Below are 27,643 nucleotides of genomic sequence, written 5' to 3' on the forward strand. Positions count from 1 at the left end.
TGAGCATGCCTCTAACTCATGTCACTTGACTGAATTTGTGTTGTAGCTTCCTGGGAAGCTCAATGAATTGGATCACAATGGAGATCTTGCTTTGGATCTAGCCCTCTCCCAAAGATTGGAGAGTATTGCAACTACACTGGTCAACTACAAGGCTGATGTAGATAGGGCAGACAAGAGAGGCTGGAGTCTATTACATAAAGCCATCCAAAGAGGTAAGTAAATAAGATACGAAGCCTTGTTAACTCAGTTGTTCCCATTGTGGAATACACATTCCTGTGTCACTTTTAGCTAAGCTAGAGAATCACAGTCACAAATGAACTTTGTCCTAGTTCTTTTTTGAAATGTAAAACCAAACTCACTCTTATTTGGGATCTGAAAGCTAGCCTGCTGGCTGGTAAACGAAACTTACGCTATCTGACATCCAGAAGCGATCCAATAGAGTATTGCCTGCTAAAGAAAGAAATGTAGGGAGATACTGGAAATATTCTAACTTGGCAATACAATGTCTTTCTGACAAATAGTTGAATCAGTCATGACAGTGTAGGCACAAATAAAGATGAAGCTTTTTTCTGGACCTGGGTTGAATGCAGTATATGCTGCTTTGTGATTGTTGTTAACAGCAAGCCTCCTTGCTACTGGACAGCAGTTTCAGGGGAGAAAAAACTGACTGGAAGAAGATGAGGAGCAGGTGGAGGTGCTTCTATGCAGTCTGAATATCTTCAAAGCTCTGGTGAATGGTAGCGTAGTTATCAGAGTGGGGCTGGAGTACAACTGTGTGATTATCTTGAGCTGTTCTCCACCTTAGAGTGGAAAACACATCTTAGGAGAACTGGAGTGCAGTAGGACCTGGCTGCCTTTGCCACAGCACTCTGAAGGCTTTGGAGCAGCAGCATCTTGGCCTATGGCCAAAGTCTGGTAAAAACCTGTAGTAAATGCCTTGTGCTACTAGTTGCCTGCACTGATGTCTTTGACAGCTCTGTTCCTGAAAGCCAAGCACAACCTGAACCTTAACACTGTGACTGGACCTAATGGGTATTGTAGTGCCACAAATTAAAAGGATAAGTTTATTTTTAACAGCAAGCTCTCCTGGGCTCTTAGAAATAGCTTAAGTTTTGTGAGTTCAAAATATAGCTCCCTACTTCTTCCTTTAATCTCCTACATATCTGAACAGGGTAATGCTGGTGTCTGATCCTGTGATTGAAACTTCAGCAGGAGGAGTAGGAGACCTTCTAGGCATAGGTCAGTGTTGTGATGGCTGCAGCCCTGTAAAGCACTACAAAGATTGCAGCAGGCTGCTCTTAATACTAGCATTTGTCCTTTAGTTCTAATGTCTGCTTTCAGGCTAAGCTAGAGCTCTGAGAATGAATGCTTGCTTTTCAGTAACTAAAGCATCAGTGAATTAATCACTGTTAACAATCACATGTTCTGGAAATGGAGCTAAAGCAAATTGTCTGAACTTTTCACATGATTCTTATTTCTAATGATCACTGGAGAGTGGGGGAATGAGACATGGAAATCAGAAAATGAGATTTGGGGGTTTGCTGGCAGAGATAATAGAGCAATCTGTATTGCTTAAACAGGTGAACAGTCGTCTTTGTTCTCCAGTCTTGCATTCAGGACAAGCAACCTGTGAACGTATCTGTACAAAGTAGTCTTTGGAGTAAGGGGAATTAGTAGTATTCTGAAGTCATTCTCTACATTTTGGCGGTTCAAGTCCAAGGGTTCATGTACTGAAGTGGACCTGACTTCTCAGGAGGGAGTTCTTAAGAATGCCATGTGTGGTGGGTCCTGACTGTTGAAGCTCTTACCCTATTGATAATGGAGCCTAAACTTTCAAGAGCAAAGGCTGTGTTATTGCTTGTTTTTGTAGCAAGACTGAACAGATGATGACTGACTTCAACTACACACTTTTGACTGATGCCCTGAAATAGTACCTTTTGTTCAAAAACTACTTGTATGTTTTGTGTCACAGTTTGTCCAGTTGTGCATTAAAATGGCAATGGATTTATCTTGATAGAGGAACTAGCAAACTCCACATCACCATAACAAGTCAACTAGCGTGTGAAATTGAGTCACACGTAACCTCTGGGCAAAAAACTTTTTCCAAGGGGTTGTTAGGAAATATTTTAGTCCTGGCTTTGCAGTGAAGTGTTGTTGAAGTTACCTATTGCTAAGGCATTCTGAGAGCAACACTTGTATTGGCATAATTGTATGGTATGGAGGTAAATTGTGTGTATCCATTTTCTGGAGTTGTCTGAAGTATATTTCCATAAATAACCTGGTTTTGTTTCAAAAAAGGAGATAAATTTGCTGCAAACTTTCTCATTAAAAATGGTGCCCGTGTGAATGCTGCTACATTGGGAGACCAGGAGACTCCTCTGCACCTTGTGGCATCATACAGCCCCAAGAAGCATTTGCCAGATGTTATGACAGAGATGGCACAGATAGCAGAGTCCCTCTTACAGGCAGGAGCCAATCCAAATATGCAGGACAACAAAGGAAGGTAAATAGTGGGTAAAGTCAAGTCTACTACCAGTTTAACAGATAATACTGTATAAATTAGATGTAGCCTGCTAAGAACTTGCTCAGGTCTGTCAGCAAAGCACAGGTGATGCTGGAAGCAGGAAAGGTGAATTCATTAATCCAGGTTGAGACCTATGGGTAGCACTTAAAGCAGAAAGCTGTGCAGGCTGAATGGTACCCTGTCATGACCCATTAAACATAGCCCAGCTATAGAAAGCTGGTGTGACTTGATTGTGTTAGGACATGTGGCACGCAGTTTGCCTTTATTGAATTACTGAACAGTAAAGCAAGCTAACCAAGATGACAACTAGTATTCCTGAAATATACTTCTCTTTGAAACTGTCAGTGAAACTGAAATGATCTCAAAAGAGCCAGTATCTGCAGTGTGTTTATCTGAAGCGAGCTGCTTTAATAGGTTAGGCTGAGCTGGCAAACAAGTATGTAAAATGATGTAGAAGACTTAAGAGTACATAAGCTACTCAATTCTGATAGGTCAAGCTCTTGTGCTTTTTCCTTGATGGCTAGCTTTTACATTAGTGTAAAGAGTTGCTTACTGCTAAATTAAATGGAATAGTGTCCACTAAAAGGATAGATTTCTCTTTATTTCAAGATGTGCTTGTGCCCTTCTGCAAGCAGAGACAAAAGTTAACATTTTAAATCGGTAGGGCTATGTTGAGGGCCAGGGGCGAGATCTTAAGCTTATTACTAACGTGACTGTATCTTGCTCTGATTACAGGACCCCATTACATGTGTCAATTGTGGTTAGGAATGAATCTGTGTTCAGTCAGCTGCTCCAGTGCAAACAGTAAGTCTCACCGAAATGTAAAAATTATGCTGAGGTTTCATTGTGCAGTGAAGATACAAAAACTGGTTTAACAACTCATCTATGCCTTTTTGCCTTATAATAAGGCTAGCAGTAGGCTTGGAATGCAAAAGTGTAAAGGCTTTGTGTAACTTGAGGTGCTAGAACAGTGCCAGAAGGCAAGTAAGCTTTTGCCCTACTGTAAAGAGGAAGCAAACTGCATCTCTGTACTTTTCAAAGAGGACTAGGTGAAATAATGTAGCAATAACTTCATTTGTAGTGGAACTAAAAGGAGTAATAAGACTCTTAAATGTCTGAACATATTCTTGAGTTCAACTTGGCTTCTGCTTAAAGCTAATACAGGTGACTGCTTAGGGCGATGGAGCAGGATACTTCATTTGACTCAGTTTCTTTGTAGTTGAATTTGCAGCTCTTGTACGCAGTTTACTCAAATACAAGAGGATTTGCTTCTTTGTTAGACTTAGTAGGAGCCCAAATGTACCAGGGCTGTGCTTCTCCTAGGAGCAATAAGCTTAAATCTAGTAGTGACTAAAAGGTGTCCTGCCTGTTTCGAGTATTCACGGATTCTCTGGAGTAACTGGAGCTACAGTAGGCTTCTTGGCAAGCAAAAGTTGTCAGTGAGGTAGTAGATAAGCTAGTACAGCTGTTCAGACACTTGAAACTTAAGCTGCGCTGGAGAACCACTTTTTAAGGTATAAATTGGGGAATGTTAACTCTTATTTTTAGACTAGACTTGGAGCTGAAGGATCATGAAGGAAGCACGGCTCTGTGGCTTGCAGTTCAGTATATCACTGTATCGTCTGATCAGTCTGTAAACCCTTTTGAGGATGCTCCTGTTGTAAATGGAACCTCATTTGATGAGAACAGTTTTGCAGCAAGGTTGATCCAACGAGGCAGCAATACAGATGCTCCAGACACAGTAACAGGTAAAAAAGAGGTTTGTATTTCTGTGTAGATGGAAGGCTTGTAAGTTAATTGCTTAATGTGAACTGCACTCTGAGGGGCTGAATGAGAGGTTTCAACAGCATTTGCTGCACTAAAAATGGTAGGTGGTAGTAGTTTTACCCAGAGCTGGAACATTGACAGTCCCAAGCTGAGCCTGACTTGCAGGAAGTGACAGAAAATCTGGACTCCTTGCCAAGTTTTAATATCCTCTTTACAGTTTCAAAAAGCATAATCACTAAATGATAGTGCACATGATAGTCCAGTGTTGCAAGGGGACTACTAGTAGGTAGGATTTTCCTTGTGGCTTCAAATTTTAATGTTGTAAGGTAGGAGGTAGGCACTAGCATACTTGTTAGTATCAGTGTGGTTGGAATAGCACTCTAACAGTGTTTATGGTTTTTTTTCAGGGAACTGCTTGCTTCAGAGGGCAGCTGGTGCAGGAAATGAGGCAGCTTCTCTCTTCCTAGCAACTCATGGAGCAAAAGTCAACCACCAAAACAAATGGGTAAAAATAAACGTATAGACTGTAGTCTGAAAGTTTCCTTATTTCTCTTCAGAAATAAGATAGCAGAGATCTCTCGCTGCTAACCATAGCTTAGAGCAAGCTGGAACACCTGTGGAGCCTTTTGCATGTTTTCAGAGATTTACTGGTGATCAGACAACTGTTGCATTTTCATGGCACTGTTCTTGCAGCATCACTGGTTCTTAACATGCTTTTAACAGTTCCCTTACTGCCTGTTGTAATAAAGTCCTTTATTATAAATAATATTTATAATTATATATATTTTATATAATATTATAAATACAGGCAAACTCATGTAGTTTGAAAGTCCTAAGGAACTTCAGGTACTAGGGGTGTTCAAGCCTTCGCACCAATTCTTGTGGGCATAGTGGCTTAAAAGCTACTTCTCTCCATGTTAACCTAGTACCCCGTTTATTAAAGGGAGAAACACCACTGCATACAGCCTGTAGGCATGGCCTAGCAAACCTGACAGCAGAACTCTTGCAACAAGGAGCCAATCCGAACATCCAGACGGCAGAAGCAGTGCTTGGTCAGAAGGATGCATCTTCTCCAAGAGCAGAGAATGTTTATTTGCAAACGCCTCTTCACATGGCAATTGCTTACAATCACCCAGATGTGGTATCAGTCATCCTGGAACAAAAAGGTAGGGTTTTTCTCTGGTTCAGACTGTATTGATGGTGTAGTAGAGCAGTGCGTCAAGATGGCATCTAAACTGTGTTTTGATGAGCTACTAATAAATGGTGCTTAGGTAGAGCAGTTAATAAGACTGGCTAAACATAGTCTTAAATAATCTGCTCTTTAAGACTATTTGGCCGTGAATCTTTCTAAATTCTCCACAGTAGATAATGGACTTGAACACTTGATCTCAGCTGTACAGCCTGAGGCTCCTTTTCTCTCCCTGTCAAAGCATCTAGTTCAGGTAAATGCTGGAATCAAATACGGGTAAAGGCATTTTCCTGTGGTGAGATTTCTGCCTCCCACAACTCTTTCAGTAAGAGGACTTTGTACAGAGTAATACTAGTGTTACAGTGGAGACTTGAGTACTGAAATACTAACAGGTGACAGTTTATTCTATGCTACTAGTTCAGCTTCTCCTTTCTAGCATCAGGAAGGGAGTTTGACAGCTGAAGCAAGGCCTGTTTTGTCTCCTGTCATAAGTGGGATTTAGAAGGGCATAGGTGAACTGGGGAGAACATTCTTCATGCCAGGGAGCTGAGGAGGAGGAATGCTGCCATCACCTTGCAGCACAGCCTCCGCTCCTCATTCTCAGAGCTTTGTATAGGCTACCCTGTTTGAAAATGGAGGTGGATATGGGGCATGTTAAGCCTCTTAGCTAAAAAGTTGAATGTTTTGTAGTGTAAGTATTAAGATTAGGCAGTAGTGGTAATACTACCCAAATCTTAGGCAGTATCACATCTGGGGTGTGTCTTCTGCAGACCTTCCAAGCTGACTGAAGGAACAGCCTACTTCAAAATGTGACATTGCTACTTCATGGAGCTTTCAGTGTGCAACTGCAGGTTGAGCACAAGAACGTTCTAATTGCTTTTATGCTTTTTTTGTAGCTAATGCTCTTCATGCTACCAACAACTTGCAAATTATTCCTGACTTTAGTCTAAAGGACTCGAGAGATCAGACTGTGCTGGGATTGGCTCTTTGGACCGGTATGTGCTTTCATAGCTTCCATATCTTTGTAATTCTCATCTTTTTTTGTTGTGAACTAAAAAAAAGTATCTTAAGACAAAACAGCAGATGTGTGTTCATGTCCTGGCTTGCACTACTAATGAGAAGCTGTCAAGGAGAGCTTTAGATGATTCTTCAGGTTCTAAAACTGAATGTTCACATCTGACTTACCAATAGTTTTCTAGCCCTTCAGCTTCCCTTGTTGACCAGCAGGTAGCCTGGAGCCTCTTGCCCATGACTGTACTCCAGTTCTGTGGAATTGTTCCACTGTGAGCTCCCTGGTAGTTTTAATATCAGATCACTGTATTGTGTCTTAGTGGTTAACTCTGTTCTAGGTGCAGTTTAATACAATAACCCTGACCTTTACAAAGGGAAAAGAGCTACTTAAAAGTAGCTCACCAAGGGGAATGGTAGTCGAAATACTGATTGAGATGCTTCGTTATCTGAAATGCGGAGGAGTGGTTTGGGGAAAAGATACTTCTGGCTACAGCCAAGTGACATTTCAGCAGTGTCAGGACATTGTCAAAAGGAAGAGGTGGTGTGGTCACTACTGGATCAGTTTAAGTGTGGTCCTGCTGAACTGGCAGCAGCAGCTGTATGGGAGATGACTAATCATACTCTGGACTTCAGATGTGGCAGGATGCTTAGAGATGTTACTCTGTACAGGAGTGCTAGATGTCATCCACATGTAACAAACACCCTTACTGTCCAGGCTTTTCACTTCCCTTTCCAATGAAAGGCAAGTAAAATGCAGCTTTCTCTCAACCATTGCTTTTATCTGGCCCTGAGACAGGAAGAACTAACCTAAACATCTAATACAGCAATATTCAAGGGAATAGCTTATGAATGTAATACCAAAGTTAATAATGTATGTTGGGACAGAAGTCTGCAGTGATATGAAGGATTAAGCTAGGTGTGGTTTAAGCAGGACTGTACTACATTAGGTTGGCAGAACTAATAGGAAAGCTCTGCTGTATGCCAGACCGTATCTTGTGTCTTCGAGCAAGACAGAAGGACTCGGTAATCCATATTCAGTAAGTCTGTAAATGAATATTCAAGCTGGGTAAAGTCATGAGTTGGTTTAGCTCAGGTACGTAAATCTTAGGCTCCAGCACCGATTTGGTGCATCTGACTAATTACTGAAAACAGCTTGAAGGTTTATTTGTTAGTCTTCAGTGTCTGTCTTACAGAACTGTAGGTAAACACTAATGAGCTTTAACTCTTTAGGCATGCACACAATAGCAGCTCAACTGCTTGGATCTGGGGCGTCCATAAATGACACAATGTCAGACGGACAGACTCTGCTCCATATGGCAATACAGAGGCAAGACAGTAAGAGTGCACTCTTTTTGCTGGAACATCAGGCAGACATAAATGTCAGGTAAGATCTGAACTGATACACTACTCCATGGATATGTATGTAGGAGCAGGTGGTGATGACTGCCTTATGATATAGCGGCTTGAAGCTGGTTTCAAACAATGATTTGTGCATTGTTATGCATTTGCTTTTTTTTTATGGCACTAGTTATGGCTGAAGGATTATATATGTGAACTTGGACCTATATATAGCCCCATTGGTCAGTACCTCCTCTTGAGGCTGCAGAGGGAGGTGCCACTTAATTCTAGGTGGAACAGACAAGTAAGTCCTAGGGACATGGTAGTAAACTTCTGCAATCTCATCTGTTTGTGGGCTTGTTGGAGCTGCATGGTTTTTGCCATCGAAAACTAATCAGATTTAGCTCCAGCAACAGGGTTGCGATAGAACTTGCCTCCTGCCTGTCTCATAGACAAATTGATATTGGACTTGCGTTTATCTGCTTATGTGACTGACAGGCTGTCTTTGAAATTTGGCAGTCTATGCTGTAATCAATGTCATGGGTACAAACTGCCTAGTACTGCTGTTCTAACTTCAGGTTTTTAATAGTTTGTGTTTTTGACTGTGCTTGAAGTGTTACCACAGTGCAGACAAAGCTCTTTGATTCTGTGGCAGTAGGCTTGATCTGAAGGAACTCAGTTCAAATAACGGCTGCGCTTAAGGAAATGGTAGTGTCTCTGAGCTAAGAATACTAATGTGCTTTTCAAACTTCCGAAATCAATCACTTGCTCCTTAAGGGCGGTGGGCTGGTGAAAGGTCAACTACATAGCTGTGATCAAAAACGAACATGTGTGCTTGGCTGTAGAAACACATGGTCTTACCACAGCAGAAGTACACTGCTGTGTTGTATAAGGAGATAATTCTTGGCTTTACCAGTAAACTACTGTAATGTGAGGCCTAATTTTATAATACAGTAGTAACTCACTTCAAACTACTTATTGCAGAACACAGGATGGAGAGACTGCCTTACAGCTAGCGATAAAAAACCAGCTCCCTCTTGTCGTTGATGCCATTTGTACCAGGGGAGCAGACATGTCTGTGCCAGATGAGAAAGGAAATCCTCCTTTATGGCTTGCCTTAGAAAATAACCTGGAAGATATTGCATCAACTCTGGTAAGACCGTCAATTGACTTAATTTAGTTTCAGGTTTGTGCATCTTGCTAGCAACAAAGGGCTCACCAGCAAAAACAAGCTCAGTGCATGAAAAGAACAGTGTAGCCTTATATCACTGTCTAACTTCTAGAGGTTTTTTTTTCACCAGAAGTTCCTTTTTCTTGGGAACTCTTATGCACACTGTAGTCTGCACAGCCAAATATCTTGCAGCCACTGTAATAAAAGTATAGAATATGCTATCTGGATTCCTGATCCTGGAAGGAGTAAGGATCTACTAAAAATGTTAGTCTGTAGCATACCAAACTTGTATAATGATCAGCTTCTGGAGTAAAACTGAACACCCATGTGTATACTTTGGAGTATGTGCTGGGTTTTGTTGCATCTTTATAAAGGTTGCCTTGATAGCATTTTTAAGACTTACATTTACTTTAAAGGTTACTGGTGTGCAGGCATAGGTGATCCAGTAGACTACTTACGAGATGCAAGTAGATGTCCTTATGTCTCCTTCATAAGGAAGTTACTGAAAGCTTTGTCTCTATCCAGTTACTGTCTGCTAGAGACAACTGTTTAAAAGCTGTGCTGATGACCTGAGAAATAAAGCTTGTAACTAAATACTTGACTGACTGTGCTGGTATTTAATAAGAATCTTTACAGAGTCAACACTGAAACTACCTGTGTATAGACCTTGTAAATAGTTTGTGGAGTCTTAGTCTGAAGTGCCACTCCTTGAGTAAGGACTTCTGTAGTGGAAAAATACAAATACCAGGAATGCAGTTCCTGAAAAAACTGTCTCTGTTTAGCTGAATGTATAGGAAAGCAAGGAAACAGGCCAGACCTTGCAAGGCAGTGTCTGCTGATGCTGTTTGACTTGCTGTAGGTGCTTGTCGTTGCTGAAAGTAAGATAGGTAACTCTTAGCCAAACTGGTTTAAGACTTGTCTGTCAGAGTATTTGGGTGACTATCTGAATTGTTAGTAAACGCTACATAATTGAATATTATGTAGTAGACAAAAAAACCCTGTTTTTTTCTTTCTTTCTTGGTCCAGAAGACATTAAAATAGCTTCCTGAAATTTAGGGACTGTCACAAGAATAGATAAACTATCAGAAATTCTTTCTCTAATGAATAATGTTTTGGAAGCATTAGTAAAGGACTATATAAAGTAGTAGGAGCCTGCTGGAGACAAAAAACCTTCACTGCCTCATTGTGCTTCTCCTTCCAGGTTAGGCATGGCTGTGATTCAACCTGTTGGGGGTCAGGACCAAGTGGCTGCTTACAAACTCTTCTTCATAGAGCTATTGATGAAAACAGTGAACAGATAGCATGCTTTCTTATTCGCAGGTCAGACCCCCTTTTAAAATACAACCCTTCTAATGTGCATGTACATATTTTCCTGGCATAAATAATTGAATGCCATTTTGAGCCAGTAACAGGTATGTGCTTCACTAGACTTTTGGTGGGTGGATGGCACTTAGGGAAGTCTGACTAATCCTAAGGCATGTTCTGTTAGCCTTGTTAGCATCATGTTTTTGATGGCGTGTCAAATTAAAACCAGGAACTTGTACTTTTGTAGAATGTCAGCAGTTGCTGGATCAGCTCTTTTTCTGACTCTTGTATGCAACAGTTTAAAAAGTTTACATCTAGGTGAAATGTAATTGACTGTATTGTGTTGGTTTTAGTGGTTGTGATGTGAATAGTCCCAGAAAGCCAGGCCCAAATGGAGAAGGAGAAGAGGAAGCTCATGACGGACAGACACCTCTACACTTGGCAGCCTGCTGGGGACTAGAAGAGGTGATTCAGTGCCTTTTGGAGTTTGGTGCCAATGTCAACGCTCAGGTATGTTGAGAAGCTGTGCAATTTCTTCAGAGTTGATTCTTTGCCTCTGATGTAGTGCGAACAAACTTTCCTTTCAGCTGAGTATCCTGCTTGATAGGAAAAAATTCACCGAATGGTCAGGGTTGGAAGGGACCTCTGGAGATAATCTAGTCCAACCCTCTGCTAAAGCAGGTTCACGTAGAGCAGGCTGTGCAGAACAGTGTTCACTTGGGTTTTGGATGTCTCCAGAGACGAAGACTCCACAACAGCTCTGGGAAGCCTGTTCCCATGCTGTGACTACATCCTTCTGTTACAGCTGCCCTGGTGTGATGACTGGCTGTGGCTCTACTTTCTTTCCTATCCCTTGTTACCAGATCTAGTGCTTATCTGCCCATGTGATGGGTTAATTCGAAAAGCTACGCTGAAGGAAACTAATGACAGAAGGAAACTTCTTGCAGGGTTAGTTTTCTGATGTAATGATTGGAATTCAACTCTTATGTCCCTAGTGTGAATTCAAGGCAGGAGCAGGGCTGGATTTTGTTGCAGCTAATCATTAGATCAAGTGTCACATAAAACTCAAAATACTCTGCTTTGTTAGTATGTTTGGGAAGTGCCCTCAGTTACTGAGTAAACTGAGGTGATGTGAGTATGAGTAACTTGATGTTTTACTACACAGTAATCCTTAAACAGAAGCTTGACAAATAGCAACAAAAATGACTGCATAACACTTCTAGGTCCTTATGGATGCTATTGAAAAATGATATATAAATGAATGACAGAACAGTCACGGAGCAGCCATGGTTGTAAACTGCAGCTCAGTACAGACAAGTGATTAAACGCCTAATTTGAATTTGCTAGACTTAGGTTTGAATGCTCATCTCTGCCCCCAAAATGTCTGACTTCATGGGAAATGTTATTCTGAGCGACTTAGATGCCTGTATAGCACAGGATTGAGGTCAACCTATTTGGAGAAACAAATACCAATTTGCTTTACTTACACTGTGGATTTGAGCTCCCACTGCAACTGTTTGATGTCCCAGCTGAAGGCAGCTGGGCATGTCACAGAACTAAACTAAGCTTCCTCAACCCTTACCCTTCAGAATTAGGGAAGGATTTTTGTGTTAATATTCATCTAACTTCCTGGTTTCTTTCTAGGATGCTGAAGGAAGAACTCCAATCCATGTTGCCATTAGCAACCAACATAACGTTATCATTCAGCTTATGATTTCACATCCAGATATTAAGCTAAATGTACGTGACAGGCAAGGAATGACTCCCTTTGCATGTGCCATGACGTATAAAAATAACAAAGCAGCTGAAGCAATTTTGAAGAGGGAGCCAGGAGCTGCTGAGCAGGTAAGCTGGAAGTACTCAAAGCATGCTGGTTATCTTACTGCAGAAGTTTGTAGTTAACAGGTGTTCCACAAGCAAATTCTGCTTTATCCTTTTGTGGCTTTACATGCAATGACATTCACTAGAAACTGGTCTTCTGTAGCAGGATTTATTAGGAAACTGTAGATGTGTACATGGTATTGTGTGAGTAAGAACATGAAGGGGTATCGCCTCATTAAACCCCATCTCTTCAGTACCGAACTGAGAAACAGGCGTATTTGTATGCAAGGAGAAAGTTTTAACTACTTCTGTTTTGTGCTGGACTAGTACAAAAATAATCTATTTCTGACCTCTCCTAAAGCTATCTAAAACAGAAACCCTGACCTAAAATAACTGAATAATAGATGTTTTGCTGCACTACTGAACTATAAAAGCCTCCACCATATCTTCAGGCTTCTGGTGTGATACTCGGGCAGCTGTTCAGGACTTTCTTCCTACCCTTTGTAAGTTTAATTACTAGTAAAGTATTTGAGTGCTTAGTGAGCTCTTGTATCTAAAATGTTGTTACAAATACAGCCAGTTCTAAATGTGCTTTAACATCAGCTTCAAGGCAAAGATGAAAAACAATACACATTTGATACTAAGCCAAAAAATGAAGACACTTTACATCAGTGTGCCGGGACCACATGTTGCTTCTCTGGTGTTAACTGCCAGATTGACTCAAGTTTGTTTCATTTAACTGAGTTTATCATTAACTGCTGCTCAGTGCTGAAGTACAAGAGCTGTTAACCTTCTATCTGTCACAATTCTCTCCAGTGCATGGTCAAGGAATGACAAGGTTGTGAAGTAGAAATAAAGTTATCTGAAGCAGATTGGAGTGAGCAATTGCAGCTGATAACCATCAAGTAACTGAACCGAGAAGTTATATCTATCAAGTCTCTAATATCAAGCAGTGAAAGCAACAAGTAGAGGGAGCAAGTATCTCTTAGTGAAAATATGTCCTACCACGTAACAATTTGTTGTACTACAGAAATAATGGATTTCATTTCATGTGCCTTTTCTGCCACAGGTTGATAATAAAGGTCGGAACTTCCTACATGTAGCTGTTCAGAACTCGGACATTGAGAGCGTGCTGTTCCTGATAAGTGTACAGGCTAACGTAAACTCTCGGGTCCAGGATGCCTCCAAACTAACACCTCTCCACTTGGCTGTACAAGCTGGCTCAGAGATCATTGTGCGTAATCTGGTATGTACTGGAGAGTCATTTTTCCTCTAATCAAAAATGCATATTCTAACTTGATGCACGTAGCCTGTAGACTGGAAGAGTTGGCTGAAGGTGACACCACTTTTTTCTGAAGCAAAACTCAAGACTTGCATATCAAGTTCCCTTAGCTTGTACTGCTAGGTGGGCTGCATCAGTAACCTTTATATGAGCATGTTTGATTTGCAGCAATCACTAAATAGTGTGGCTCGTTTTAAGGGAAGAACTTTACCTTGCTCTTCCTGCAGACTTGACCGTGAACAGAAGTTGCACCAGCTCAGTAATGATAGCATTTTATATATGCTGGAGGCCTAAAAGTATCTCTGTACAGTGGAGTCTTGTGTGCTTCATTCACAGAAGTAAACTGTTGGCTAATACCCCTGAAAATATCTTTGAACATAGTCCTTTTTGCGTCTTGACAGCTGCTTGCAGGTGCCCAGGTGAATGAACTGACTAAGCATCGTCAGACTGCTCTGCACTTAGCAGCCCAGCAAGATCTGCCCACAATTTGTTCAGTCCTTCTGGAGAACGGAGTAGACTTCGCAGCCGTAGATGAAAATGGAAATAATGGTAAACGTACAAAGTTACATGAGTAAATGCAAATGCTTCAGTAGGTCTGTTACTGTTATATTCTCCGTGATAGGAGGTAGCCCACTGACTGGGCTCACTCTTCAAAGGTGATAAAGAATGAAAGCCCAGGAAATGGGAGGTTGTGGAAGGACTTTGAGAGGGAGGGTGGGGGAAGTAGAACGGGCGTGCTTAATTTTATTGGGCTGTAACTATTGCTGACATTAACTACTTCAAATTCTTGAAGCTTCTCTTACTTTTCAGCTCTTCATCTGGCAGTGATGCATGGCCGTCTAAACAATATCCGAGTCCTCCTCACAGAGTGCAATGTAGATGCAGAAGCCTTTAATATTAGGTAATTGGTATAGTCTTAACAGACTAAAAGAACCACATTCTATTTTAAAGTATGTGCTGGTATGACTAGATTAAAAAACCTCAAAGGTTTGCCTTGGATTGTAGCATTTCTGCACTAAATCTGCAGTGAAGTGTGCAGAGCATGCTGTGTTTAAATTGTGTGGAAATCTTATACACCAAGAAAAGGAAGTAAAAGTAGGCAGCTGTGTGTGATGTGCTGAGTGAGTTAGGTGTAGCATTGTTTTATGTCAGAACCAGGCTTGAAAACAAGGAGAGTTGGATGAGTAACTGCAGTAGCAAGCAGGCTTTGATCAGAATAACAAATTCTTCTCCCCAGAGGCCAGTCACCGATGCATATTTTGGGACAGTATGGGAAAGATAATGCAGCAGCCATCTGTGACCTCTTCTTGGAGTGTATGCCAGAATACCCTCTAGACAAACCCGATGCTGAAGGAAACACAGGTAGGTGAGATTCAACCGCTATTAAACTTGAAAGTCCCTCACGTTGTATTAATGGTATGTCACACTTAAAGCTGGAATAATTGGCAGTAGCATGTTAAATACAGTAAGATGCAAACATTACGTGGAAACTTAAAAGGACTAGAGATCTTGCTCTGGACTGAGTGTAATTATAATACAGACCTACCACTCTGTTAGCAGGCAAGTGTCTGGCTCTTATTTTTCAGTACTCCTGTTGGCTTACATGAAGGGAAATGCTAACTTGTGTCGTGCAATAGTGAGAGCTGGGGCTCGTCTCGGAGTTAACAATAATCAAGGAGTCAATATCTTCAACTATCAAGTTGCTACAAAACAGCTTCTCTTTAGACTGCTGGGTAAGCACTACTTGCTACATTTGGAAAGTGGTTTTTTGCTCGTGTGTTGAGGTACTTTGGTGGAGGAAGGAACTCTGGAGATCTGTCTCTGATCACAGTAATTCCAGAGGGGCTGAAGTTCTGAATATTCTACAGCTTTAAATGGGTGGGTAGAAATACTAATTTTTTTTATGAGCAACTGAAAAGTTGCACAGTGAAGACCTGTCAAACTTTCCTATCCTTCTAGAAAAAGTAATATTTGCGGAGACTCCTGGCTGGTATTGTAGTCCAATACAGTCTTGAAACCTAGATACTGCTGTTTAACTTGTGGTGTATAGTTGCTGTGGGTAATGTGTAGTGGCTTTCGTCAACATTACATTGCCTACAAACAAGAGTGCAGCTACTGCCAGAGTAGCTAGTTAATACCGAATGCAGCATAAAACTGGAAAAAGCCTCCTTAATGTTACAGTGTACTCGAGTGTCTGAGCCCATTTTGCCTTTACATTTTGCCTTTAACAGATATGTTGACAAAAGAACCTCCCTGGTGTGATGGCTCCAACTGCTATGAATGCACTGCCAAATTTGGAGTCACGACAAGAAAGCATCACTGGTAACGTGATACAGCTTGCTGCGCTTATGAGGAAACGGATTCCTCTTCCAAACGTGGCTAGGCTTGTTCCTTCTGGTGGTTTAGAAAACCTCTGTGTTAACGTAGGGGTATAACTAATCTAGCTGAAACATTCCACCCTATCCTAGATCAGCACCTTGTGGTCTGACTAAAATCATATCTTAAGGAGTTTGTGCACTTGAAATCACGTCAAAGTTCCTGTAGCAAAACAGCAGATATGGATTGTTCTAGACTCCTTTCTGAGAAGGGGTTTAGGTGTGGCGGGATCCAGACTTAGTCAGTGGTTTATGTCTAAAGGATTATCTAGGCAGAGTCAGGCGCCTTTACATGGCTTTTCAGAGGTTCAGCGTGCTTATTCCCAGTTCACTTACCTAGCATCTGATGTGACAAGCCTTCTCTCAACCTCAAGGAGTAACCTTGAGAGGCATCCCTGCTCGAGGGGAGGTGTTGGCATGCAGCCTGCTGCCATGCAGGGTTGCTCCACGGCCCTGGGCTGACCACTGTTTATGGAGTAAGACTATTGACTTAGTCATATTTGCATACCAGCTGGATCTTGGCTGGTACATGCTCAACTAGCCCTCAGCTGTTGAGCAAGGTCTGTAGCCCGTAGCTATTGTGGTGTTATCTGTCTCCCCAGAGTCCACCTTAAGCCGGATGCAGTGACCTGCTGCCACTGGTGGCTATTGCTTAAGCTGAAAAGGGGGGAGGGGAAAGCACGTTGCCACAGTGATGGGGCTGACCCGTTCTAAAACAGGTGACAGATTTAGGCAGCCACTGCCAGCTTAGGTTAGGGGTGCTGTTTGTAAAGTGAAAATGACTGAAGGTGCTGGTATGAGTTGCCTTTTCTTAACTAGTCTGAACTTGTAGAAAACAAGCTGGGTTAGATGGATGTTAGGCTAAGGTTTTTCTCTTATCCCAGTATTCCAGAGAAACTATGCGTGTTGGTTGAAGTCATATTAGGTGACTGACTAGTATAGAAGCAGTATGTGCGTTTGGTGTTAGTATTAAATTATTACATGAGATGTGTAAGAAGATACAAGAAAAATGTGGCATTTCAACTGCTACTGTACCCTTTATAGTAATACTGTCGTTGATAAAGAATATCAAACAGTAAACCCCAAGTGTTCACTGTGAGTGAATTAACTTTTTCCCACCCCTCTTCTGTCAACAGCCGACACTGTGGACGCCTGCTCTGCCATAAGTGCTCAACAAAGGAGATTCCCATCATAAAATTTGACCTGAACAAGCCAGTTCGAGTTTGCAACATCTGCTTTGATGTCCTGACTCTGGGAGGAGTCTCCTAGTAGGCTGTGGAAGTAAAGGGATTCCCAGTCAGCGCTCCTGACAGCAGCTCTGCTTACAAGCCCTCTGGATAGGGAAGAGGAGGCCTATACGTGTCTTCTGCAATAGACTGAACTAATTAAGGACCCTGTTATGATATATTCCGGTATAAATGACTTTGTACGACTGTAAATGTATTGGGCTGTGATAGACTTCACTAGGAATTCGAGTGGATCGTTGAAAACCAAGTGATAAAAGAATTTAGACCCTCTTCTAGTTGCAGTGGGGTATGGAAGCTAAAATTGTTAGGCTGGTGTTCAAATCGACATGAAACAGGTCTGTCCTTGATATGGTGCTTTGTACTGAGCAACTCTATTCAGTCCTGTGGCTTTCAGGCTGATTAGTAGAGATGGCATTAAGTTTCAGGGTAACCAGGTATCTTTCTTTGCTTTGTCTTAAAGGATAAATGTTCCCTTTCTCCAGAGAAGACTTCTTGAGAAGCTAGGCTGAGCTGTGGCAACCACTGTTCACTTAAACTCTTGAAAAATGGGAGTAGTTGTTAAGTATAGCTCAAGAATTGTGGCCTTACAACAGAAAGCTTTACAACAAACATCTGATGCAAAGCAGTCAGAATTGCAGATCCACATCTGAATACCTCCTCAGTAAATGTCTCATGAGCTTTAGCATGTTCAAGAGAAGCGCAAGATTGTTTAGCCAGTAAATACTCTTGCTCATACCAGTTAGAACTGTCAAGGTCTACTTTGTTGCACTTTCGTATTTACGTTGCTAGTCCTTCTAATTCCGGTAACTTGTATAAATGAAGGTAAGTGCGCTGAAAGACCTGACCGTATGCTAGATGGAGAAACACTAGAACTGGTTAAGTAGTTGTAACTTGGAAAACAGCAATAAATGCTGATGTGCATTATGAATCCCATGAGGGAGAGTAGCACTTTACTTTGGTTTAAAGACCCTGGTGAACGGCTGTGGGACAGTCAGTAACCCTACCAGTGTAGGATGTGCTGCACCTCTAGACATTAAATTCCATTTTCAGCAGGATTGCTGGTGAGTGGGAGCGCATTTGGAGGCTTCCTGTTAACAGTTGGCCTCTGGCTTGAAGGAAGGATTCCGACCTAGTGGTGCAGTGCCAGACATTTGAATTAAGCTGCAGTATTTTAATCTAGGCTGATCATGCTCTCTTAAACATGCTGAATCTGTAACAATCCATCACCACATTGTCTAGGTAAACAGGAAAGTACTTTGCTGATAGACAAGGTTATGATTTGGTGGGCAAAGGCTTCAGTCAGAAAGTACGTGTGCTTAAGCAAAACTACATGCTATATCAAGGCTGTTTTCATCCCAAGAGATGAACCTAGTTTAGACTCAACTCGGCGTTCCTCATCTCTACTGTGAACTGGTGTGTGTTTATTTAATGACTGTTATCTCCAGTGTACAACGTGGGCGAGCTGGTGGTGCACTGCCCTGTGAAGAATAGTGACTTGTCGGTCTTAGAAGGTGAGATGGTAAACCAGACTGCTGCTTTTGTGGAAGACTGGCTTGGGGTTTTTCCTCACACTTGTACAAAAAAGGATAGGAGAGGGTATAATTGGTGACATTTGCATGTTGAATTTCACATCAAGTCTCACTTGATCTGCACTTTTGATTTTCCAATATGACTATGTTATAACTGGAATCTCACCCTTGTTAACACTAGAGAAGAGTAATGGACAATAATACAAATTTGCCTCACTGTTTAATGTCTGTTGCTGTCACGTTCCAACAGAATGCCCTGGGTAACACAACTGGTCTCTAACACAGTTACTAATATAAATGGTTGTATCTCTGGCAGAATATTCTAGGTGAGAGAAGTGGAGAACAATGATGTCTGAGCATTTAACTGCAAGCTACAGTTTGGGTTTTTGAGTGGAATAGATGAAAAACATTGTACTTCTAGTCTATTGCTTTCTGATATTTCAGAATATCACTGGCTGCAAGTATCTAGCAGTGAAAGATAGCGATGGAAAAGTGCTTTTGGTGAAAGAAGTCTTGGCTGTAGTGTATCCCGTGATAACATGTTGACTTCCTTGGTTTGGAGCTGTGGTGATGTGGAGGGGTAAGTTGTGTGCTCAGAATACCAAAAGATAGCGGCAGAGGAGTGTTCTTCCAAGGCCACAGCCTGTGGACTTCCAACTTAAGTGGAAAACTGCACAACATGTAATTGCTGAAGTGTTTAAACATCACTTTTTCAGTGACTTCTCTGGAAGGGGCAGGGGAACAGGGAGCTCAGCTTTAACAGAGTAAGCAAGCTTTTAAATAATGAAAAATGTAGATCTTGTGAAAATTCAGCCTAACTGGATGGCAGGTTTAAGGCTGGCTAGTTGCTGTTTTTAACACAGAATATTAATTAACTGCCTGAAACTCTGGGAAGGATGTGTGAAACCATGTGTAACGCTCCTCATTTGCTGTTTACAGCCAATATTGTACCAGCTTTCTTACTGAAGTCTGAAAAGGAAAGTTAAGGTTGTCGATAAACAAATGTGTAGCCTGAAGTGTTCATTAAATTTAAAGCAACTAAATTCAATGAATTTGATCATTTTAAAGTGCCTTTGAGATAGTTTCCTTCCAGCCAACTCTAAATAGCTTTCTGCCAGAGTTAAAGGGGAGAAGCTCACAACTCAAACCAAAACGCAAGTTTCCTTCTAGTTCAGCTGAAGAGGCTGACCCCACCAAACAGCTGGTGGGGTCGGTCCTTTATACACTCTGTCTAGTATCGGTCTGAACTCTCAGACCTCAGATTTGGGGGGGTGGGGGTGGGGCGGGGAGTTTTGCTGGCAATGCTCCACTGCAGGGTACAAATACGAATGGAGGCACTTGGTAATGTACTAGTGGTCAACACATTTCTAACTCTACTAAAAACTGCTCTTCTTTGTAGCATACTACAGTTGTGACCAAAACCCCAACCCTTGTTACCCCTGCTGTCTTTAAGTGGTATCTATTCACTCGAGACTCAAGTCTGCCAAGCGTTGAACAGGGTAAATGGAAAGCCATCGGCCGTCCCTGGGAAGTGATGCTGTCAGAGCAGGCTTCAGGCGCTTCAACAGGGCTACGTGGGAAGTCTGTGGTGGTTTGTAGCTTTTTGTTCTGAGCCTGGATTCCTCTTGATTGCAGTCATCCAGCACTTACACAAGCACAAAATGTGGACTAGTTTCAGTTTTAATTTGTCTCTGTAAAAGGTGTAGTCACTGTTTCACACCACTAAGTGGAGTGAGAACGTTAAGTGTTGAAGGTACTAACAGAGCATAGCAAATTGCTGGCTAAAAGCTGAGAGATGCCTTAATGACTTCCTGTGCTGGAGATGAATGGCTTGTACAACTTCTCATTTCTCACGTAGTGCTTATAAATTAGCATGTAACAATATTGGAGGCCAAGGCTGGATTTTTATTTTTTTTTTGTAGATCAGATGTTAATAGGTGAGTCCTCTTTCCTGTAACCGGCAGAGTTGGGTACTGCAGCAAACTAATTTCTAGAAAAATCAAAGCTTGTATGAGTGACAGAAATAACTCGAACCTTCCAATACCCTCTGAAATAGAAAAGGAAGTCTTAGAACAATGGCATTTTATCTGCAATGTTTGTCTGGAGTCACTGTAAAAATGTATTTTTCCAATATGCATTACTTTGTTGTGTAATGATTCTACTTGTAATAAAATGCATAACTAGATAATGCATTGTGAGGTGGAAACCTTGTTAAAGTATCTTCTCCTGTAGAGGCAGCTGCCCCTTTGCAAGCTATTCTTTACAAGCCACAAGGAAAACTAGGGATGCAGCATTCAATTGGGCTTGACAACTGTTCTAAAATGATTCCAGGTATTCATTTTAATGTTGTGGAACTGCTACAACCATTCTTTTGGCTGACAAGGTTTGGTGTTCTAGTTTATACCATATAGTCATCCTGAATGCCTTATACTAGACACAGAGATAATCATTCTTATGAAACAATCCTAACTTCCTCTAGGCCAGAGCTGGTTCATGGAGTAAATAAGTTCTTGGCTTAGATCAGTTTCAAGGGCTGAGCCGAGTTGACTCAAAGCAACATACTAAGTGTGGTCAGTTGTATATTGGTGGGCAGCTTAGCCTCCTAGCAAAGCCTAGAGCTGCTGCAGCTTGGCTTCAAGAAAAGGAAAGCTTCAGTGCAATAGCAAAACCAACCAAAACATCTTGGTGAGTGTGATGTGTTAGTCTTTTTATTAATAAAACTTTACTAAAGTACAGATGAACACTGAGCTTTATTAGAGCACCGTCTGTGTTGACCTGACCCCTGTGTAACTGTCACTATTTTCTTCCCACCCTTTTTACTATGGGAGGATCTAGCTGAGCTTTTAAATTGGCGTAGAAACAAGATAATCCTGGAGCACTTCAGGCCAGCGAGGTTGTCTCCTTGTTTGCTTTAATAGATGACTTATTCCTTGTGCAGGATAAAATTTTCCTCCATCTTGGTGTTTCCCAAACACTAAACTGAAATTGGTTTTGAACCAAGTTTAAGTTACAGCACCACACTCCCATCTTGCCTTGCTGCAGCATGGGGTTGTACTGCTTTTGGGGGGTTTTTATGATATAGCTTTTAAGATCAAAAGCATCCCCTCAGCATTTCAACATAATGCTTGAGCACAGAGCACATTACAGTGAGATGAGACTTGCTTAGAGGTTACATAGCTAATGCACCTCTGCTAGGCCTCCAACTTGTGACATTGACTTGCCTTTACAAACTGCTTTTTACAGTATTTAATTACCTGGAATTTACTGCAACTTTTAAACAGCTTTAAAAAGCTACTTTAAAGACATTTGCCAATCAATTTAGGGGATGGTTTGACCTTTAAATGCTAGTTCAAGAAGACACATCCAACAGCACATGATGCAGTGATGCTTGGAATGCCCCCTGAGTTGTGGAGACAATGAAGGATGGCTTTGCACCTCTTGCCTGCGGATCTTACACTGCTTTACCTTTAGGTTTGTCATGCGAGAGGAGCAGCCTGCTCCTGTCCCAAAGACAGCATGAGCCCAGGGCTGGGTTTTTCAGTTCTGCCACTCACCTAAACATATGACTTCGCTGTGACTGGTAAGAGCTGATGCATCTGCCTGAAAGTGTCTTCACTTCTCTTCAAGATTTTGGTTGAAAACTAAACAACAAAACTAGGTTTACTAAAAAACCCTACCCACCACAACCCCCCAAACGTATTACAATAACCATATGCACCTTTAAATGGCTGTACAGCTATTATCAGTGTCAGCTGCAGCCTCATCGTAAACATCGTAGGTGAAAAGCACTGTAGTATGTCCTGCTGTGACTGCAATGAAGTGATTATTCTCTACTTTGAAGCAATGCTGCCAGGCCTCCTGTAATCTTAATACTTATTAACTGATTGCTTAGATTTGTGGGACTTTAGAGGTGCTAGTAGCTCAAAACTAACTGAGTTTATAAATGCCTTCCAGCTGTTTATAAATAGGTGGCAGCTGCCTTAAGGAACTGAACACAGTTCAGCACGGACCTGTGCCGCTGCTGGGCTCTGTGTAATCTGAGTGTCTCTCTTGAGGCCCCACCTAGACCAGAACCTAACGAAAACCAGCAGCTGCTTCCCTGCAGCCTTGGGTTTATAGCACCTAGGCTCTCTGCGGGTATTCTCTTGTCCTTTTCAGCCCCACGCAGAAACAGTAATAACTTGCCCTGCACATTTGCCAGCTGTGATAAAATATGCACAGACTTCAAGGTTACAGGCTGATGGACGTGGTACCAGATGGGAGGAGGCCATATACCACAACGGAAATAAGAGGCAGATGACAGCGGGATAGTCGTGTTGCCACATAGCTTTTGTTAAACTACCAATTCTTGCTCTGAGTAGTTTGAAAGTAGTGAATCACAGGACCAGGAGGGTGAGGTTAATATAAAACAACAATCCTCATTAGGTGGCTTCCAGTATCATCTTTGCACAGTATCTAATGCAAACACTAAATGAGGAAATACAGCTGTGACCTTTGCCTTCTGTATTCCAAGAATTTGATAACGCTTTTGTATAACTAAGCTGCAGAAGTTCCTAGATGCTACGTACCTTAACTGTTGGAGAAATTCAGGCTTCTCCCTGCTACCTTTGAACTCCTTGGAGAAAACCAGGTGGGAAGGATGACCACCATTACAAAGCTGCAGACATAGTTCAAGCAAGTGGAGGACTGTGCATAAACAGGTCAGTGATGCTGCAGCAGTTCTTGTGCTCATTACCTCACTACCTTAAAACGCAATACGTTGCACCCACCACTGCGCATGCAAGCATCAATTTCCTGACTGCACAATGAATCAGTTTTTAAATATAATTCAGGCCGTGCATCTTAAAAATTTGTTGCCAGATGTAAACATACCATAGGAATAAAGTACATACCCTGTTACTGCTTTTTAGCCACTAACTTGGCTAAAGTATTTCCTCCATTTCATCTCCAGCTCCGCACATTAAGAGAGTCACGAGCAACATGAATTGTTAATTGCTGCCTTTGCACAGATGGAACGGAGCCGGAGCTGCCCCCTCAAAGTGCGATGTTTGGCTGCAGGACTCTGCCCCCCTGGAGTCAGTCACACCTTCAGGACACACTGCTCGGCCAGCGGATGGCAGCCCTCGTATTCCTCCAGGTGAGGGTTATCCAGATCGCCGCGGTCGTTGTGCTCACTGGAGGCCGGCCAGCCCCACGAGGGACCAGTAGTCCTCACGCACACGCAGTGACTCCCCCGCGAACCAGGTTGGTACAGCTTCCGAGGGACTCCAGTCCAGTCTCTCTTCACTCCCCCACTAACAATGGAAAATTTAAATAAATTACAATTCAAACCTGTGAAAATGCTTCTAGTGAATAGAGAACTGTTAGAAAAAACCCAAGAGAATCTGGGAGAGTTAGAACTAACAATACGCCACTGAGGTAGACTTTGCTGTCAATAGCCAACACAGCTTTCTGAGACCTCCTTATTGGCTGTGCTTTGGACACCTGTGGCCTGAAGCTGGTGTCATCACTGCTGCTACATGCTTTCGCACTTCCGAGAGCAACCAACTTCTGCTTACCGTGTTTCTATTGCTGGAAAAGGAATCATAGCCTTCTGTTACACAGCGTGTCTAATGGCAAAATGCCTTTTCTGGGGGTAGCTAATTGCTCACAGGTGACCACATGCCACCTTCTGTGCCTTGACTGAACACAGTGATTTTGAGAACTAGGGCAGAAGCAAAAAAAAAAAATATCTCAAGTACCTCTGCAGCTACTTCATGGTGTCTCTTATGGGCCAAATCCTGCCCGTTCCCCCAACCACAGCCTCTTTTAAGCCTGTAAAACTCTTTACACAAGTGACTGCCACGCAACACCCAGTCCCAAGGCTGTACCAAGCTCATTCACACATAGAAGCAATTCCCCCATGGTACGCAGTGCTACTGCTGTACCGAAACGAAATGAAGCCTAAGCATTTCGTGGTGTGGTCTGTGAAATGATCCCACCTTCAAACAAAATATTCCCTAAACTGAGAGAGGAATACAAGTAAATAGGCCAAGCAGGAAATGACTATTCAATGTTCAACCTCATTTTTATGTGGTTTTAAGTGAAAACTGTTGTGGCAGTAGCCTGTGAGACAGGCTCTGAAACTCTCTGAAAAACACAAGCTAAGCATTGCATTCCCGATAGGTGAGAAGGCAGCAGATGGTCCTAGTGAGGTTTCTGTCCTGTTTCCCTGAGAACAGCAGGCTTGTGTGCACATGTGGCAGTTCTGAAACCTGATTTGGATTCCAGTGTGACACAAGAATTTTTGCCCCAGAAATAAAATTCCTAGAAGTATTAATGATTGGGATAAAACTTTGGTTTCCTTTTACCCGCTCACCAGGTCAGTGAGCAGAGTAACTCTTTGCTACCTCATGCTGGAGAATGTTTTCACTAGCCCAATCTACGCCTCTGTGCAACTCCAGACTGGGTGGTGGCTATCAGTGGTTGCTGGGCAGGCAGAGAAAATCTAGGGACTCCAATTCACACAGCAGCAGTGGCTCAGCCTGGCACAGCAGAGAACAGCACTGCTGCTCCTTGCCGGTTGGCTCTGCCTGACAGAAAGCACAGCTGGGGGGGTGTTGGCTGATGGCAGGCTGAACATGAGCCAGCAGCATGCCCAGGTAGCCAAGGCGGCCAGTAGCATCCTGGCTGGTATCTGAGACAGTGTGGCCAGCAGGACCAGGGCAGCGATCATCTCCCTGTACTTGGCACTGGTGAGCCCACACCTCAAATACCATGTTCAGTTTTGGGTCCCTCACTCCAAGACAGACACTGAGGTGTTGGAGCGCATCCAGAGAAGGGCAACGGAGATGGGGAAGGGGCTGGAGCACAAGTCTGACCAGGAACAGCTGAGGGCACTGGGGGTGTCAGCCTGGAGAAAAGGAGGCTTGGAGGAGACCTTGCTCTCTACAACTACCTGAGAGGAGGGTGTAGCGAGGTGGGGGTTGGTCTCTTCTCCCAACTAACAACTGGTAGGACAAGAGGAAACAGCCCCAGGGGAGGTTTAGATTGGATATTAGGAAAATTTTCTTCACGGAAAGGGTTGTCAAGCACTGGAACGGGCTGCCCAGGGAAGTGGGGAAGTCATCATCCCTGGAGGTATTTAAAAGACGTGTAGATGTGACACTTAGGGACATGGTTTACTGGTGGACTTAGCAGTGCTGGGTTATTGTTTGGACTCGATTTAAAGGTCTTTTCCAACCTAAATGATTCTAGGATTCTGTGAAAATTCGTGGACAGGGGAAGGGACCCTGCCCAGCATATTCCAGCCCTGCCAGCACTCAGCACATTAGGACCAGCCTATACCCTTCTGTGGAGAAGTCAGTGGACCTCACCTACAATGGAGTATGGTGGCTGCAGGAGCCAGGACATCTTTCTATGCCACTCCTGCTAGGAGAGCCAAGGACAAAGCTCAAGACATCCAAAAAAACGGCAGAAATGCTCTGCTTCAAAGGGTCCAAGTGTGATGGCAGGAAGGCAGTTTACCTCTGTCTGGAGCACCAGAATCGGCTGCCCTTAGCAGAATTCCATTCAGAGTTGCAGGGTGGGAACTGCTGCTTCCTCTGCTCACTTTCTGCTTGGAACTTGAGAGCCTCCTCTATCGCAGCCTCAGCCTGCCTTAAGGCTTCTGTTGGTGCCCCATCTTCATCATAGAATCTGCCCACAAGCTTCCCTGGGAGAGAAGATCAGTTAAGACCGAAGTGTTTCCAGTCAAGGAAAAGGAATAGTTCCGTCTTTGTAAAAAAATAAATCATTATTTAAAGACAAAAAGGGATCTCACCATGGCCCAATTTTAAAACTGAACTGAGCTTACATCCTTTCCATTACTGGATCACACAGCAATTTATACATATTAAATCCACGCAGGGCAAGCTTAGGCACAGCCTCATTAAAGATCAGAAAGTCAACACCACTTTCAGCTGCAAAACTCAGAAGTCTTTCCCAACCGTGCACCCTATTCCCCAAAATCGTTCCCCTGTGCTGCTGCTCCTCCCGTCCCCCGAGCCTGGCTCATTTCAGTGCTCGCATCTGATGAAATGATGAAAAGCAGGACAGAGAGCTGCGGCTGACGGCCCAGGGCAAGAGAACCGTCCAGTTTTGCCTCCAAGGTGGGCAGATGAATCTCACTCCAGCCAGGCCCACCTACCCACGGGGTTGTAGCTGTCGCTGTAGAAGGACAGCCAGCTCTGGATGGCGAGCATCTCGCCGGGCGACAGCGCTGAGACATCGTCCACCAGCCCCGCTGGTGTGAAGTCACCGGTGGCAAACGCTCTGGTGGCATCTCTCCCTGCGAGGAGGCAGGTGGTGAGGCCCCCCCAGAGCCCTGCCAGCCGCCCCTGAGGCCCTGCCAGCCCCCCACTGCCCCGACCCCCTGACAAGGCCCTGCCAGCCCCCCCCCCGAGCCCCTGACAACCCCCCCTGAGCCCCTGACAGGGCCCTGCCAGCCGCCCCCGAGCCCCTGACAACTCCCCCAGCCCCCACAGAGCCCCTGACAACCCCCCCCGAATCTCTGACAGGGCCCTGCCAGAGCCCCCCTGAGCCCCTGACAACCCCCACCAGCGCCCCCACCCCCCCGAACCCCTGACAGGGCCCTGCCAGCCCCCACAGAGCCCCTGACACCCCCCCCCCCCCGCGAATCTCCGACAGGGCCCTGCCAGCCGCCCCGAGCCTCTGCCAGGCCCAGGCCGCGGTAGCCCCCGCCCCGCCGGAGCTACCTGCGAGGCCGCTGTAGGCGCCGCCTGGGCCGTAGTGCCTGCGGCCGCGTTCCACGTCGAACACGCGGCCCAGCACGGCGAGGTAGAGCCCGGGTTCGCCCGCAGCGCCCCGGTACCGGGCCAGCTCGGCGACGCTCAGCAGGCGGCCGCGGGGCGGCGGCGGCAGCAGCCAGGCGCGGGGATCGAACCCGCGGCCCAGAAGGCAGGCGGCCCCCAGGCACAGCAGCGCAGCCGCCGCACCCCGCCACATGGGGCCGCACCACCCTGGCGGGCGCCTCGCGTGCCCGACCCCTTTCACGACACTTTCCTCGCCGCACGGCAGCGTGGCGGCGGCTGACGGCAGCGTGGC

General features: G+C 43.8%; 2 protein-coding genes across 5 annotated transcripts in view; one reads left to right on the top strand and one right to left on the bottom strand.

Moving 5' to 3' along the window:
• ANKFY1 (ankyrin repeat and FYVE domain containing 1) overlaps positions 1–20,747 on the top strand; it is a 36,472-nt gene extending 15,725 nt beyond the window's left edge. Inside the window, exons 7-26 of one of the 2 annotated variants that reach the window (XR_008732884.1) lie at positions 47–212; positions 2,299–2,503; positions 3,260–3,328; positions 4,073–4,272; positions 4,699–4,796; positions 5,235–5,457; positions 6,377–6,475; positions 7,722–7,875; positions 8,814–8,982; positions 10,202–10,320; positions 10,659–10,815; positions 11,950–12,150; positions 13,196–13,372; positions 13,810–13,957; positions 14,219–14,309; positions 14,646–14,770; positions 14,995–15,141; positions 15,640–15,730; positions 16,920–19,139; positions 19,959–20,747. Coding sequence is in view for 1 of the 2 variants with exons in the window: in XM_055714519.1 (XP_055570494.1) it covers positions 47–212; positions 2,299–2,503; positions 3,260–3,328; positions 4,073–4,272; positions 4,699–4,796; positions 5,235–5,457; positions 6,377–6,475; positions 7,722–7,875; positions 8,814–8,982; positions 10,202–10,320; positions 10,659–10,815; positions 11,950–12,150; positions 13,196–13,372; positions 13,810–13,957; positions 14,219–14,309; positions 14,646–14,770; positions 14,995–15,141; positions 15,640–15,730; positions 16,920–17,052 (2,772 nt within the window). In the remaining variant the exon portion in view is untranslated. Of the gene's footprint in view, positions 1–46; positions 213–2,298; positions 2,504–3,259; positions 3,329–4,072; positions 4,273–4,698; positions 4,797–5,234; positions 5,458–6,376; positions 6,476–7,721; positions 7,876–8,813; positions 8,983–10,201; positions 10,321–10,658; positions 10,816–11,949; positions 12,151–13,195; positions 13,373–13,809; positions 13,958–14,218; positions 14,310–14,645; positions 14,771–14,994; positions 15,142–15,639; positions 15,731–16,919 lie in introns of both variants that reach the window. The other variant, XM_055714519.1, reaches the window with a different exon arrangement.
• LOC102054687 (neuferricin) lies at positions 20,507–27,622 on the bottom strand. 3 transcript variants are annotated; one of them, XR_008732886.1, is made up of 5 exons: positions 27,295–27,616; positions 26,727–26,867; positions 26,066–26,252; positions 23,452–23,853; positions 20,507–20,549 (listed from the first exon to the last, which is right to left on the bottom strand). XR_008732886.1 is itself a non-coding variant. In XM_055714528.1 (4 exons), the coding sequence occupies exons 1-4, from the start codon at positions 27,542–27,544 to the stop codon at positions 23,640–23,642; spliced, it is 792 nt and encodes a 263-aa protein (XP_055570503.1). In that variant the 5' UTR covers positions 27,545–27,616; the 3' UTR covers positions 22,871–23,639. The 3 variants fall into 3 exon arrangements, 2 of the variants coding, with proteins under 2 accessions (XP_055570503.1, XP_055570517.1); XM_055714528.1 differs by lacking the exon at positions 20,507–20,549 and having other exon boundaries at positions 22,871–23,853; XM_055714542.1 differs by lacking the exons at positions 20,507–20,549; positions 26,727–26,867 and having other exon boundaries at positions 22,871–23,853; positions 27,295–27,622.
• Between the last annotated feature and the right edge of the window lie 21 nt (positions 27,623–27,643).

This window comes from Falco cherrug, chromosome 1 (assembly GCF_023634085.1).
Source record: "Falco cherrug isolate bFalChe1 chromosome 1, bFalChe1.pri, whole genome shotgun sequence".
NCBI lineage: Eukaryota > Metazoa > Chordata > Aves > Falconiformes > Falconidae > Falco > Falco cherrug.